Source organism: Budorcas taxicolor, chromosome 15, assembly GCF_023091745.1.
Source record: "Budorcas taxicolor isolate Tak-1 chromosome 15, Takin1.1, whole genome shotgun sequence".
Lineage (NCBI taxonomy): Eukaryota > Metazoa > Chordata > Mammalia > Artiodactyla > Bovidae > Budorcas > Budorcas taxicolor.
In genome coordinates this window covers 78824392-78839253 of record NC_068924.1, presented here as the reverse complement: position 1 = coordinate 78839253, position 14862 = coordinate 78824392, and the positions used below count along the sequence as shown (strand labels likewise).

At 54.9% G+C, this 14862-nt stretch overlaps 1 protein-coding gene across 1 annotated transcript; it reads left to right on the top strand.

The window, feature by feature from the left end:
- Window positions 1-205: 205 nt before the first annotated feature.
- UBE2L6 (ubiquitin conjugating enzyme E2 L6) lies at window positions 206-13747 on the top strand. Its single transcript, XM_052653017.1, has 4 exons — window positions 206-307; window positions 6246-6341; window positions 9661-9847; window positions 13001-13747. The coding sequence occupies exons 1-4, from the start codon at window positions 281-283 to the stop codon at window positions 13150-13152; spliced, it is 462 nt and encodes a 153-aa protein (XP_052508977.1). The 5' UTR covers window positions 206-280; the 3' UTR covers window positions 13153-13747.
- Window positions 13748-14862: the final 1115 nt, after the last annotated feature.

The window sequence follows — 14862 nt, the reverse complement described above, 5'->3', positions numbered from 1 at the left end:
GCCCCGGCCCCGCGCCCCCCGAGTGCTCGCTGCCGGGTGCCCGGCGCCCCGCGATGCCGCGCGCTCCCAGGCCCGCCGGGCTCCGGACAAGAAAGCCCTCGAGCTCCCAGGCTCCGGAGCCCATCGGGGCCCGCGCGCGCCCCCGTCCTCGGTGGCCGCGGCGGGCGGAGCGGAGCGCGGGCGGGGCCCGTGGGGGCGCGGCCCAGGCGCGCGGCGCGCCGAGCCCGCAGGCCGCTCCCGCGTCTGGCTCGTCCCCCGGAGCCCCGCTCTCGGTCCCAAGATGACGGCGAGCAAGCGGGTGGCGAAGGTAACCCCTCCCGCGCGGCTCCGCGCGCCTGCCCGGGCCCCGCTCCCCGCGTCCCGCCCTCTGCTCCCCGAGCGCGTTTGGGGGACCCAGGCCCGCTGAGTCCCTGCGGCCCTGCCCCCTCCCCGAGGACCGGTGCGGCTGCGAGAGGGTCTGCAGTTTCGGGGGGTGGGAGGACATGGCCGGGGGTGTCGCCGGCTCCCTGAGCTGTGCTGGGGCGTGAGCCGCCTCCCCCGAATCGGTTTCAGTTTCATTTCTCGGCCAGAAACTCTGAGTCCCGGGTGCGGGCTTCCCCGGTGGCTCAGCTGGGAAAGAGTCCGCCAGCAAAGCGGGAGACCTGCGTTCGACTCCTGGGTTGGGAAGATCCCCTGGAGGAGGGAAAGGCTACCCACTCCAGTCTTCTGGCCTGGAGAATCCCGTGGACTGTATAGCCCATGGGGTCGCAAAGAGTCGGACACGACTGAGCGGCTTTCAGGTTCAGGTGCGGGAAGGATCGGTTGGTTCCTGGCGTCTTCCTGGAGCCAGGCGCTCTGTTGGCAGTGGTGGCAGCTGCCTTTTAAACAGAGATAACCAGGACCCCCGTGCTCTGGTGCCCACATTAGAGCCCCGAGAAGGGGGACGTCCCTGGTGGTCCAGTGGTTAGGACTTCCACTGGCGGGGGCACAGTTGGATCCCCAGTCGGGGAACGAAGATCCCTCAAGTCGTGCAGCGACACCCCAGCGCCCAGCCCGCCCCGCCCCGCCCGCCGCGCTCGGAAAAAAAAAAAAAGTCCCAGGAAGTATGGGATGCTGAGTAAGAGTTGTGAGCAAAGTTCTCAGGGTTTTCTCCGGAAGAAAAGCTGCCAGGGCGAACCCAGAAGGTTACCTGGAGTAGATGGTGTGAGTTCATTTGGCCTACAGATGTTGAATGCCTCCCATACGCTGGTTCCTGCTCTAGGAAGTAGGGAGGCAGAGAAAATGAGAAAAGTCTATCTTCATTCTGATCGGGGACACAATTTTGAAGTGAGATCGGGAAGGATGGCGAGGGACGGATTTTCCCCAGGAGGTGGGAAAACCCAAGGTGTTTGGGGGACTGGGGTGTGGCTGGGATCGGAGATAGTTGGGGAAGGTGGGGGAGTATTCCCTGGCGGCTCAGATGGTAAAGAATCTCCCTGACGGTGGAGCAATTCTGGGGAGGTGGGTGAGGCTGTGAGTCTCTCAGAAGGTGCCCCTCCTGTGTGCAGGCATGAGGAGGGTGAACAGGAGGTGCTACCCTCAGCCTCTGGGAACGAAATGATCACAGGTTGGGGCCCGAGAGAAGGCTCAGCCCAGAAGGACTGAACTCTGGAGGTTGGGCGCAAAATGAGGCAGAGAGTTTTTCCCACCAAGCAGGAAAGCTGGGAGCCAGCATTTGTCCCCACCCCCCCCCCCCCCCCCCCCCCCGCCCCGGCACCATTAAATGGCCGCTAGTTTACAGCGGTCGTTTCAGCAACCCTGTGAGATGAGTCCTCTACCCCATTTTACAGATGGGGAAGTTGAGGCTCACAAAGACTAAATTGATTGTCCTGGGTCACCTGGCAGGCAGTGGTGGGGCTGAGATTTGAGCCTGGATTGGTGAGGCTCCAACCCAGAGGTTCTTTCAGTGGCTTCTCTACTTTCATTTTCTGTTCCTCTGAGTCAGATGACTTCTGAGCAGGCCTCGGGAAACAGCTGTGGGTTTCAACATCTCCAGGCTTTGCAAAAGTCTTGGCAGAACTCATGTATGACAGGTAAAGTCCAAGTTCCTTCAGTTTTGGTAAAGTTGAGAAAATGTCTCTTCCAGGGCTTTTCTGTGGAGCGTGGGGCTCCCTTCTTGCTCAGGAGTCACAGACGATCCTGGAACTGGTAGCAGCAGATGCTTCTAGTTTGGGGTAACAGATCAATGAGGGGTCATAGACTCTGGGCCCTTTGCTGGCATGAACAGAGGTGGAGTGTAGAAAGATAAGAAACAGGGGATAAGGGTGTGCTTGTATTTTGGGGCTCAGAGAAAGTTTAGCAGGGGCACAGTGTGAAGGGTTCCCTCAGCTGTGGACCGTCTTTGGGGACCTTTCTCTCTGCCTTTGTTTATGCCAGAGTTTCACAACTTTGTCGCCACTGATATTTGAGGTTGGATCATTTTCTCGAGGATGTTTATCACAGCCCTGGTCTCTACCCACTGGATGGAGCAGCACTCCTCCACATGTGGTAGCCAGAAATGGGTCTCAGCCCAGCTCAGTCGCTCAGTTGTGTCCGGCTCTCTCTGACCCCATGAACCGCAGCACGCCAGGCCTCCCTGTCCATCACCAAGTCCCAGAGTTCACTCAGACTCACGTCCATCGAGTCCGTGATGCCATCCAGCCATCTCATCCTCTGTCGTCCCCTTCTCCTCCTGCCCCCGATCCCTGCCAGCATCAGAATCTTTTCCATCGAGTCAACTCTTCGCATGAGGTGGCCAAAGTACTGGAGTTTCAGCTTTAGCATCAGTCCTTCCAAGAAATCCCAGGACTGGTTGGATCTCCTTGCAGTCCAAAGGACTCTCAATAGTCTTCTCCAACACCACAGTTCAAAAGCATCAATTCTTCAGCCCTCAGCTTTCTTCACAGTCCAACTCTCACATCCATACATGACCACTGGAAAAACCATAGCCTTGACTAGACGGACCTTAGTCCTCAAAGTAATGTCTCTGCTTTTGAATATGCTATCTAGGTTGGTCATAACTGTTCTTTCAAGGAGTAAGCGTGTTTTAATTTCACGGCTGCAGTCATCATCTGCAGTGATTTTGGAGCCCCCAAAAATAAAGTCTGACACTGTTTCCCCACCAATTTCCCATAAAGTGATGGGACCAGATGCCATGATCTTTGTTTTCTGAATGTTGAGCTTTAGGCCAACTTTTTCACTCTCCTCTTTCACTTTCATCAGGAGGCTTTTTAGTTCCTCTTCACTTTCTGCCATAAGGGTGGGGTCATCTGCATATCTGAGGTTATTGATATTTCTCCAGGCTTGTGCTTCCTCCAGCCCAGCGTTTCTCATGATGTACTCTGCATAGAAGTTAAATAAGCAGGGTGACAATATACAGCCTTGACATACTCCTTTTCCTATTTGGAACCAGTCTGTTATTCCATGTTCAGTTCTAACTGTTGCTTCCTGACCTGCATATAGGCTTCCCAAGAGGCAGGTCAGGTGGTCTGATATTCCCATCTCTTTCAGAATTTTCCACAGTTTGCTGTGATCCACACAGTCAAAGGCTTTGGCATAATCAATAAAGCAGAAATAGATGTTTTTCTGGGTCTAGACATTGCCAAAAGTGCTGGGGGCGGGTAGATAAAGGAACGCCCTGGTTGAGAACTTCTGGTTTACACCCAGAAGCCTGGCATACTGCAGTTCATGGGGTCGCAAAGAGTCGGACACGACTGAGTGACTGAACTGAACTGAACGGAACTGAGTGTTTCAGGAAAATATGACTGGCCCTTGACTGTCTCTTTTTAAATACATTTACTAATATTTTGGCTGTGTCATGTGGCTTATAGGAGCTTAGTTCCCCCGCCAGGGATCACACTCTGCAAAGGCGTGGAGTCGTAAGCACTGGGCAGCCAGAGAATTCCCTAAATGTCTTTTTATCTTTTTTTTTTTTTTTAAGGTGTATTGCTGAGGAGAGAGGGAGAAGGGAGGGGCAGCATTGAGTAGGGGGTGAGAGGTACAAACTATTAGGTATAAGATAAGCCCCAAGGATGCATATACTGTACAATATGGGGAATATAGCCAATATTTTATAATAACTATAGACAGAGTGTAACCTTTAGAAATTGTGAATCACTATATCATAACATATAATATTGCCCAGCAACTATACTTCAATTTAAAATAGTTTTTTTAAAGAAACGAAAATACATTTTTAAAAAGGTCTGTTGTCTCACGAAAAGAACCCCAAATGGAGAGCGGGGTTCCTTGGTCTAATACTAAATTTGAGATGTGCTGCACACTTGGGCAGCAGAGTGTTAAAGGCTTTGGAAAGTCCTGCAGGGTTTACCCTAGTGTTTCCCAATGTGCTTGACCGTGGAATCCTTTTCCCGTAACAACTGTGAACTTTGCACGGGACACGCTGTACACATCTGCTCTAACTGGGCCCTCTGCCCTGGGGCTTCGCCAGCTCCCTGCATGGCGGACTCCTGTTCATGCTGCAGGGCCCAGCTTAGGGTCACCCGTGTGACGCCCTCCTGCTCCCCTCCCCTGCCCTCTCCTCTCTTCTCCTTTTGAGAGGGTAACAGGCAGGAAGGCCAGGGGTCTCCAAACGGAGGAGACAGGCTGCAAGTGTCAGGCATTTTTTAGCTCTCTCTTAAGCGGCAGGAGGAAACAAACAAGTGTGAGATTTTTTTTCCCTTCTCTATATTTTTCTCTATATTTTCCCTTCTCTAAATTTAAAAGGAGGTTTTTCTTAAAATTCTGGCTCCACCTGAAGTTAACTTCTCGCAAACCTAGAGTTTACCAGCACCTTTTCTTATGGAAATGTTTGTCTTAAGCTATGTTAATGAGCTATGCATTTACCCAGGACTCTGTCTTTCTTCAAGTCGGTTCAGCTTAAGACTCAGACCGATTAAGGGCTCAACAAACCTGTATGTCTTACTCATACAGTGTTCTCCTCATCGATGTTAATGAAACTATGTATTTCCTTGAAACCTGTCTTTCTTCAGGATTCATGTCAATCGCTTTATGGCCCAGGATGACTCATCTGGCGCCAGGGTCATCTCAGAAGGCATGCTGCGGGTGAGGGGCCTGGTGCTGCTCTGAGGTTTGAGACATCTCCTGTCCCCAGTTAGCAGCCTGCTGATGGTATATAACGTGCTGCTAAAGGCTAGCAGGGTGGCACTCTTTCTGCCCTCTTCTGATGTCTATGTCAGAAGCTTTCTCTATCTCTTTATGCTTTAATAAAACTTCATGACACAAAAGCTCTGCGCAACCAAGCCTCGTCACAGGCCCGGGATTGAACTCGTCTCCTCCGGAGGCCAAGAATCCCGGCGTCTTTCACGACTCAGCGACCACCGTTTCCTTTCCCCTCCTATGATGTGTCCACACTTTATTCACAGAATCACAGCATCTTCCTTCCACCACTCCAGTGAAGCTCTCGAGGGGCCCGTGCCCTAGTGGCGGGTCCGTGGAAGACGCTGTTGGGAGAGCTCAGTGGTGCTCAGGGGACGGGCCGCCTTCCTGGGCAGGCGAGTTGTTGCTCGTCCTCTGGTTTCCCTGCTCGCCGTGTGGCATTCTCCTCGGGTGCGGTCTGCCTGAGCGGTACCCCTCCCCAGGCCTGCTCTGACAGGGGCAGGCTGACGTCTCTGCCGCCCCCACCCCGCCCCGGGCACGGTGAGGGCGCGTCGCCATCCTGCTCACCAGTGGGTGGAGGGAGGCAGGGCGTCGTGGCTCCCCAGGAGGAGAACCAGAGGGCAGACGTGAAGCGCCTCGGTTTCTGCAGGAAGGGCTCCTCAGAGAGCTGCGTTGCTGTTATTTAGTCGCTCAGTCGTGTCCGACTCTTTGCGACCCCGTGGACTGTATCCTGCTAGGCTCCTCTGTCCATGGGATTCTCCAGGCAAGAATAGTGGAGCAGGTGGCCATTTCTTTCTCCAGAGGACCTTTCCCACCCAGGGATCGAACTGGTGTCCCTTGCATTCCAAGGCTGATTCTTTACCACTGAGCCCTAAGAGGTTTACTCCCAGGTTATAATATCTAGACCTGGTGATTTGCATCATCCTCCACCTGGTACCTACAGAGCTGGAGTGAAGCTAAAGACCCGGCGATTCACTTAAGGCCCTGAGCACTGGGCCGGACACACTGAGTGCGCAGTGAATGCCGGCTTCTGTCCTGCTTGGAACTGGGGACGGTCTGCTGTGGGGGGCGGGGGGGAGGGTGCCGGGGCAGGGGAGGCTTGGCCAGCTGCCCGCTCTGTGCCCCTGCAGGAGCTGGAAGACTTGCAGAAGGAGCTTCCCAAGTACCTGCGGCACCTGTGCAGCGAGGAGGACAACGTGCTGGTGTGGCACGCGCTGCTGCTGCCTGTGAGCGTCTGCGGGCCCTGCTGGGACTGGACCACTTAGGGCAGGGGCCGGGGCAGCGAGGGCTAGACTGGGCAAGGACTTTCCTGCCTGAGAGTCCTTTCTTCTTGGTTTTGGCTGCACCGGGACTTCGCTGCTGCACGCGGGCTCTCTCTAGCTGCGGCGACTGGGCCCCAATCTCTAGTTGGGTGCCGAGGCTTCTCACTGGGGTGGCTTCTCTCGTTTCGGAGCACGGGCTCGCTAACCGGCACACTGCCTTAGCTGCCCCACAGCATGTGGGGTCTTCCCGGGCCAGCGAGGAACCTGTGTGCCCTGCCCTGGCAGGTGGAGTCCTAGCCACTAGCCCATCAGGGAAGTCATAGAGCCCTTTTTTCACTGGAGATGATCGTTGGCAGCGGGAGGTGTCTCTGTCTACATTGATTGCTTCTGAGGTCCAGGCCAACTGATGAAGAGGCTAAGAGGCTTTTGCGCTTAGTCAGAGACCCCTTCTTCAAGCCAGTAGCTACCGAGTCCGTCATGGAAGCTTCGGCAGACAAAGAGCATCAGAAACAACAACAAAAGGCTTCCTTGTTGACTAAGTGGTAAAGAATCCACCTGCCAGTGCGGGAGACATGGGTTCAATCCCCGACCCGGGAAGATCCCACACACCCGTAGCAACCAAGCGTTGAGCCTGTGGTCCAGAGCCTGGGCCCACAGTGCCGGAGCCCACCTGCCACAACTGCTGAAGCCCTAGAGCCCCCCCTTTGCTGAGGCCTCACCCCTGGTCTTGGGTCTGTGCCCCAGCCCCAGCCTCTGCACGGTATCGAGAACACATGTTCTTTATCTGCCCAGCATTTGCTCGGACACACCCATGACTACCACAGCTTCCTTTCTGCCTTCTGCTCAGGAAGAGGAAATTTCTTAAAACCTTGACTCCGAACTCGTGTATGTCATTCTTTTTTCAAAAGGCTTATTTATTTGGCTGTGCCGGGTCTTAGTTGCGGCCTGTGGGATCCGGCTCCCTGACCGGGGAGCGAACGCGGGCCCCTGCGCTGGGACCACGGAGTCTTAGCCTCCAGGCCGCCGGGGAAGTCCCACGTGTGTCGTCCTGACAGTCATTCTCCTGCCTTCTCTGCCACGAAGGTTCTGAAAGGGTTTGGAGCTTTCGCAGCAGCCTGGAGGCCCCTGTGTGCTGTGCTGGGCTCATCCGAGCCCTGGGGTCCCCCCACTAGGGGTGTGGGTTACTGCTCCCGTGTGGAACAGTCCAGTCGACCGTGCTGAGTCCCCATCGGGCACTGTTGCTGTGACCCTGGGCAGGTCACTTGTGTGCACTGAACTTGTTTCATCTGGAAATCCTGATGCTAATACAATGAGTTCTCAAAGTACGTACCCTAATAGCTGACACATAAGGAGTGCTTGCCATGTGCCTGGCCATATTCTAGATCCCTGACGTGAATTAGCACAGGACTTCCCTGGGGGCCCGGTGGCCAAGACTCTGTGCTCCCAGCGCAGGGCACCTGGGTTCCATTCCTGGTCAGGGAACTAGATTCTGCATGTTGCAACTAAGACTCAGTGCAGCCAAATGCATAAATAAATAGTAAAAAAAAAAAAAAGCTGGTGCACTCTTCACTACCTTAAAAGAAAAGTGAATCGACTCATTTAATTGTCGGGCAAGCCCTGTGGAGGAGGCTGTGACTCTTTCTGTAAGGAGAGCACAGAGATGTTCGGCTGCTCGCCTAAGGTCGCACAGGCATGGGGTTGACAGAGCGACGGCTCACACTCCAGCCACGTGGCCTGAAGCCCACGTAACCCCTACACCCTGCTGCATGGGCTAATGTGTGTCAAGCCCTTAGCAGCAGGCAGCACAGAACGGGTGCAGGAAAGCCTTCCAGTTGCTAAAGATCCAATGGACGGAGGAGCCTGGAAGGCTGCGGTCCATGGGGTCGCTAAGAGTCGGACGTGACTGGGCGACTTCACTTTCACTTTTCACTTCTGTGCATTGGAGAAGGAAATGGCAACCCACTCCAGTGTTCTTGCCTGGAGAATCCCAGGGACGGGGGAGCCTGGTTGGCTGCCGTCTCTGGGGTCGCACAGAGTTGGACACGACTGAGCGACTTAGCAGCAGCAGCAGCAGCAGCAGCAGCAGCAGCAGCAGCAGCAGCAGCAGCAGGTCTTCTGCTGGCTCCTGGCAACGCTTAGGCACTCCGGTTCCGAATTGTTGTTTTAAGATGGTAAAATACCCATAATAGTATGCACTGCCTTAGCTGTTTTTTGCTCTGCTGGGTCTCTGTCGCTGCAGAGGCTTTCCCCTAGTCGCAGTGAGCGCCGGCTACTCTCGGTTGCAGCGTTCCGGCTTCTTGCTGCAGCGGCTTCTCTTGTGCAGCATGGCTCTCGGGCAAGGCGGCTTCGGTATACGCACTCCCGGGCTCTAGGGCACAGACCCAGTACTTGTGGCGCCCAAGCTTAGTTGACTTCCCTGGTGGCTCAGACGGTAAAGCGTCTGCCTGCAATTCGGGAGACCCAGGTTCGATCCCTGGGTCAGGAAGATCCTCTGGAGAAGGAAATGGCAACCCATTCTTGCCCCGGAAATCCCATGGATGGAGGAGCCTGGTGGGCTACAGTTCATGGGATCACACAGTCAGAGACGACTGAGCAACTTCACTATCATGGGCTTAGTTGCTCTGGGACATATGGGATCTTTCTGGACCAGGGATCGAACCCATGTCTGCAGGCGGATTCCTAACCACTGGGCCACCAGACAAGTCCTAGAAAAATGGTCAGGAAAGTAAATCCTAAAAGCTCTCACCACGAGGAGAAATTTTTTTTTCCTTATTCTTTCTTCGTTTTTTTATATGAGAAGATGGGTGTCAGCTGAACCTATTGTGGTAATTCTTTCACAGCATATGTGAATCTAACCATCAAGCTCGACGCCTTAAGCTTAGTGATGTGTATCAGTTATTTTTCAATAAAACTGGAAAGATGTTAATTACTGATATAATAAAAAGAAGCTAAGGTGGTCCTGAGGATGTCTCCAGTCAAACTGCACCCATTTTTCAAGGGAGGAAACTGAGGCTTAGGGGTGGGAGGCAGCTGGCCCTCGGGCGCACAGCAGAAGCCAGGATCTGACTCGTGGGAGTGCCAGGCCAGGGGGCTCTGACCCACAGTCCAGTTGCTACGTGAGTGCACATGCCATCTGTGTCCGCATTCGCGGTCCTTCCTCGGAGTGGAGCAGAGGAAGCCTGGGACGCTGGGGCGGGGCGGGGAGGGGGAAGCCAGGCCCGGGTCCTGGGGGTAGGAGGGCAGCTGTGCCTCTGCCCAGAGCGTGACTCCTTCTCTCGAACAGGAGAGGCCACCCTACAACCTCAAGGCCTTCAGGCTGTGCATCAGCTTCCCGAGGGAGTACCCGTTCCAGCCCCCCACGGTGAAATTCACCACCAGGATCTACCACCCCAACGTGGACAGGGACGGGAGGGTGTGCCTGCCCCTCATCAACAAGAAGAACTGGAAAGCCAGCACTAAGACCTGCCAAGGTGGGCTGGGTCCCGCCTGGACGGGGCCCCGGACCGAGTCGGGGCGGGGGGAGGGGTCACGGGGCCACTTTCGTGTCGGTGGCTCCTGTTTACTGTCATTCAGTCGCTAAGTTACGCCGGACTTTGTGACCCCAGGGACTGTAGCCCCCAGGCTCCTCTGTCCGTGGAGTTTCCCAGGCAAGAAGCTACTGGGGCTTCGCTGGGGGCTCAGACAGTAAAGAGTCTGCCCGCAGCGCAGGAGACCCGGGTCTGATCCCTGGGTCAGGAAGACCCCTGGAGAAGGGAATGGCCGCCCACTCCACGATCCTTGCTTGGAAAATTCCATGGACGGAGGAGCCTGTAGTCCATGGGGCTGCAAAGAGTCAGACGTGAGCGAGTGACTGAATTCACTCAATTCCCTTGTTTGACTCAATGAAACTAAGCCATGCCGTGTGAGGCCACCCAAGACGGAAGGGTCATGGTGAAGAGGTCTGATAGGATGTGGGCCACTGGAGAAGGGAATGGCAAACCACTTCAGTATTCTTGCCTTGAGAACCCCATGAACAGTATGAAAAGGCGAAAAGATAGGGCACTGAAAGAGGAACGTCCCAGGTGGGGAGGTGCCCAGCATGAACTGGAGGTCAGTGGGGAAATAACTCCGGAAAGAGCGAAGGGCCAGAGCCAAAGCAGAAACAGTCCCCAGCTGCGGATGGGACTGGTGGTGGACGCAAGGTCTGGTGCTGTAAGCACAGCCGCAGGGCGGGCCTAGTGATGACGTACGTCGCTTCAGCAGGCACTCTGAGACTGCGCTGAAAGCTTCACACGGTGTCTTTTTAGTTCACTATTTTTTTAACAAGCATGGTTAATGTTGAGGGAAGGAAGTGGCTACCCACTCCTGTATTGTTGCCTGGAAAACCCCATGGACAGAGGAGCCTGGCAGGCTAATATAGTCGCAAAGGGGGTCGCAAAGAGTCGGACACGACTGAGCGACTTCACTTTACTTTCACGGTTCATTTACAGTGTCGTGTGGGTTTATGGCACACAGCAAAGTGATCCGGGGATCCGCATGAATGTGTGTTCCTTCCACACTCTTTCCCACTGCGTCTGTCACAGGTGCTGAGTGGTTCCCTGGGCGACACAGCAGGGCCTTGCTGACTGTCTTTATGTGCAGCAGTTCGTATCTCCTCACCTCTAGCTCCTGGTGTCGCCCTGCTCTCCTGCTTCCCCTAGGTCTGTGAGTGTTTCTGCTTTGTAAGTGAGTTCACGTGTATCTTTTTACGATTCCACATGTAAGGGATACCATACGGTATCTGTCCTTCTCTGCCTGACTTCCTTCACTTGATACGGTGATCTCCAGGTCCATCCGTACGTTGCTGCAGATGGCGTCCTTTCACTGTTGTTTGTGGCTGAATACTATTGCCCTGTGCGTGTCTACCACGTCTTCTTTACCCACTTGTCTGTCGATGGGCATTTAGGTCGCACTCATGTCTTGTCTGTTGTAAGCAGTGCTGCTGCGGACGTTGGGGTGTGTGTAGCTTTTTGAATTAGCGTTTTCTCTGGGTATGTGCTCGGGTGCGATTGCTGGATCGTTCGGCAACTCTACTTTTATTTTTTTAAGGAACCTCATACTGGTCTCCATAGTGGCTTCACCAATTTACATATCCCACCAACAAAGTAGGAGGGTTTTCTCTTCCACCCACCCTCTCCAGCATAGAAAGTCACTTTTTTCTTCCATATGGTATTTTTGGTATACATCCCATGGATGACAAATTGGAATTATACTGGATTAATCATAATTCAGGAATACAAAAACAGAGCTGATGGCCCTTGAGGACTTGGTCTCACATACGTCCCTGCACCACTGAGAACCTGAACTTTCTAACCCAGGGCAATCAGCCATTTTTAACACACCAGCCTCATTCAGTCGCCCAGAAGCCCCTTGAAATAGTGCTCTCATCGGCCCCATCAGGACACGGGCCTGTGAGAGCTGAGCTCTTACCTGAGCTGGCAGACGGCAGAGCTGGGATTCGAGGCCTCCCTTGGCCGGCTCTGAACCGCGCGGCTCAGCAGAACTTTCTTCAGTGATGGAGTCGGTCTATAGCGGCCCTGTCCAGTGCCACAGACACTGGCCCCATGTAGCTTTCAAGCACTTGAAGTGTGGCTGTTGTGACTATGAACTGCTTTCCTAATTGTCATGAATTTCAATTAATTTAAATCAAGATGACCACACATGGCTGCAGCGACATGTCAGGCACTGTGGCCCTAGGCGTGGACGTAATCAGTATGTGATCAGTCCTTTCCTGGAGGCTTCCCTGGTGGTCTAGTGGCTAAGACTCCACACCCCCAATGCGGGGGCCTCGATTTGACCCCTGATCAGGGGACTAGATCCCACAGGCTGCAACTGAAGATCCAGAATGAAGACCCAGGGAGGCCAAATAAATAAATACATGCTCTTTAAAAATATCCCACCTCTGGATCAGCTCGGGAGTTCTTAACCCTGGAAACGAGTGCTGGGGAGAGGCAGAGGCATGGTCCTTGGTGAGCACCAGAGCTCTGCAGAGCGCCCCGAGCCCAGGGCCACACGCTTGTGTGCATGGCTACGGGCACAAAGTGGGGCACTGCCTTCCCGGTTCCCAAAGTCACCCGTGAAAGATTTCAAGCCACAAGGCAGGAGTGGTTTCCAGTCTTGAGCCTCGGAACCCTTTTTTCCCCAAATAAAAAGTTTTGGAGTCCTGTTACCACCTCCGTGGACATGAATTTGAGCAAACTCCAGGAGATAGTGGAAGACAGAGGAGGCTGCGTGCTGCAGTCCTCAGGGTCTCAGAGAGTCAGACGCAACAAAAGCAGAGTTCTGGCTGAAAAGGGAACAGAACTCAGACACTGCATTGATTTCACCAACCCTCGCGACCCTTGGGGCACCATGTGAACAGCTTCTGTGACACCGTGGAACGCAGGTTGGAAACCGCTGAGATAACTGCTCGTGAGCGCTTCGGACGCCGTCATTGGGGACCCTGAGTGGCATCTGATTTGCTCGTAAAGAGCAAATCCTAGTAGAGCCGTCCTAAGGTGTGGGTTGGTGTGGGTTCCGGGAGGATCAGGGAGTGGGCAGCATCGCTTCCTTCCCAGTAGTTTTTTCTCTCCCTCCTGATGTCCTGATCTGACTTCTCTCCCCAGTCCTGGAGGCCCTCAACGTGCTGGTGAATCAGCCGGAGCCGGGAGAGCCCGTTCGGCTAGAGCTCGCGGAGCAGCTGACGCAGGACCCAGAGCTGTTTGACCGGACGGCCCAAGAGTTCACCCTCCAGTTTGGAGTGGACCGGCCCTCCTAACCCGGCTTCTGACCCGCCTGCTTTCTGTGTGATGGATGGACGCCCCTCATGGGCGGGGGGCCAGAGCCTCTTTGCGATTTTGCACTTGCTCGTGCCTTCCAAGATTTCCTTCTTAGGCTGTGTGTGTGTGTATGGGTGTGGGTGTGTGTGGGTGTGGGGGTGTGTGTGTGTGTGTGTGTGTGTGTTTACAGGGAGGGGACTGCCGTTACGAGTGTGGACCCACTGGCCACAGATGTGCTTTCCCCAGCCTGCCCCAGAGCCAGAGGCATTTAGGTTTGCAGACTCAAAATCCAGCTCTCCAGTGCTCCGTGATGGGGTTCCTGGTCCCACCGGTTGGTCCATCTTAGAGACTCAGGCCACCTTCCCAGCCAGATAAGCAGCCAACCCGAATGCCCGCCCCCCACAGAGCCCTGCTTGGGGGCAGCAGGTCAGGTGGGATGCATACCAGGAGGGGGCCAGGGGGAGGAGGGACTCTTAAAACCAAGTGCTCTGGGGATGGAGCGGTTGCATCGTAGACCTGTATGGATTTAGGTGCAAAACCTTTCTGTTTCCACTGATGAATCATAAAGTGAAGAATCTCCTCTCCACCCCAGAAATCTGACTGTACGGTCTTTCATTTTGTTTTTAAAGATTTACTTATGTATTTCGTTTTTTGGCCGAGCTGGGACCGTCACTGCTGGGTTTCCTGGAGTCTCGGCAAGGGGGCGCAGACACGCTAGTTGCAGTTCCTGGAGTCTCAGCAAAGGGGAGCTCCTCGCTCGTTGCAGCCCCGGGCTTCCCATCGCACGTCCCCTCTTGCCGAGCGTGGACTCCAGGCTCACGGACTCAGCAGCTGCAGCTCATGGGCTCGGTAGTTGTCGCACGTGGGCTTAGTTGCCCCGCGGCCTGTGCAGTCTTCCCCGACGAGGGATCGAACTTGCACTGCAAGGCGGAGTCTTAACCCTGGGCTACCAGGGGAACCCCGACTCCATGGTTTTTAAACCACTGCTGTCCGGTTTGGTGGCCGGTTCCTAGCGTCAGGCTTTACGCCGGGAGGGGTTTCCCTTCCAGCTTGAGTCCAGGGGGAGCCATGGAGACCGTGAGTTTGCTCAGCTGTTCAACGCAAGGGTCCACCCCTGAGCGTTCACTGAGGGGGCAAGTGGTTTATCAGGAGGAGGCTTGTTTAGCTGCAGTCGAATGAAAGATGCTTGCTTCCGGATCAACGGAGGGCTCGCGGGGCACGGATCCTTGTGTGACCCCAAGCACTGTGGGGAAAGCTGGCTGTGAGGGACCCGGCCACCCTCAGCCAGAGGGGTCGTCGACCCACCCACAGGAGTAACGCCCCCTGTTTTATACAGCAGGCAACCAAGGCTAACCGAGCCCTCCAGTGGGTTGCCACATCCCCTCCGCTGACCTGGGCGGAGTCCGCACCTCTGCCACAGTGCCGAGCTGGCGGCTTTCATTTCTGTGTTTCTCCTGAGCCGCTCTCATCAGCGCACATGCTCCCAACGGCTGATAAAGCCAGACAGGATTGTTAGGAAATTAGAGTCAGCTCTGGGCTTCCCTGGTGGCTCAGCGGTAAAGAATCTGCCTGCAAGGCAGGAGGTCTCGCTGGAGGAGGGCATGGCAACCCACTCCAGTATCCTTGCCTGGAGAATCCCATGGACAGAGGAGCCTGGCGGGCTGCAGTCCACGGGGTCGCACTGAGTCGGGCGCGACAGAAATAACTAA

What these genes read in the sequence shown, in the direction of transcription:
- UBE2L6 (XM_052653017.1), top strand. Translation starts at nt 281, where the DNA reads ATGACGGCGAGCAAGCGGGTGGCGAAG. An exon ending in GGCACGCGCTGCTGCTGCCT is followed by an intron (nt 6,342 to 9,660) that starts GTGAGCGTCTGC and finishes TCTCTCGAACAG; the next exon opens with GAGAGGCCACCCTACAACCT. An exon ending in CAGCACTAAGACCTGCCAAG is followed by an intron (nt 9,848 to 13,000) that starts GTGGGCTGGGTC and finishes TTCTCTCCCCAG; the next exon opens with TCCTGGAGGCCCTCAACGTG.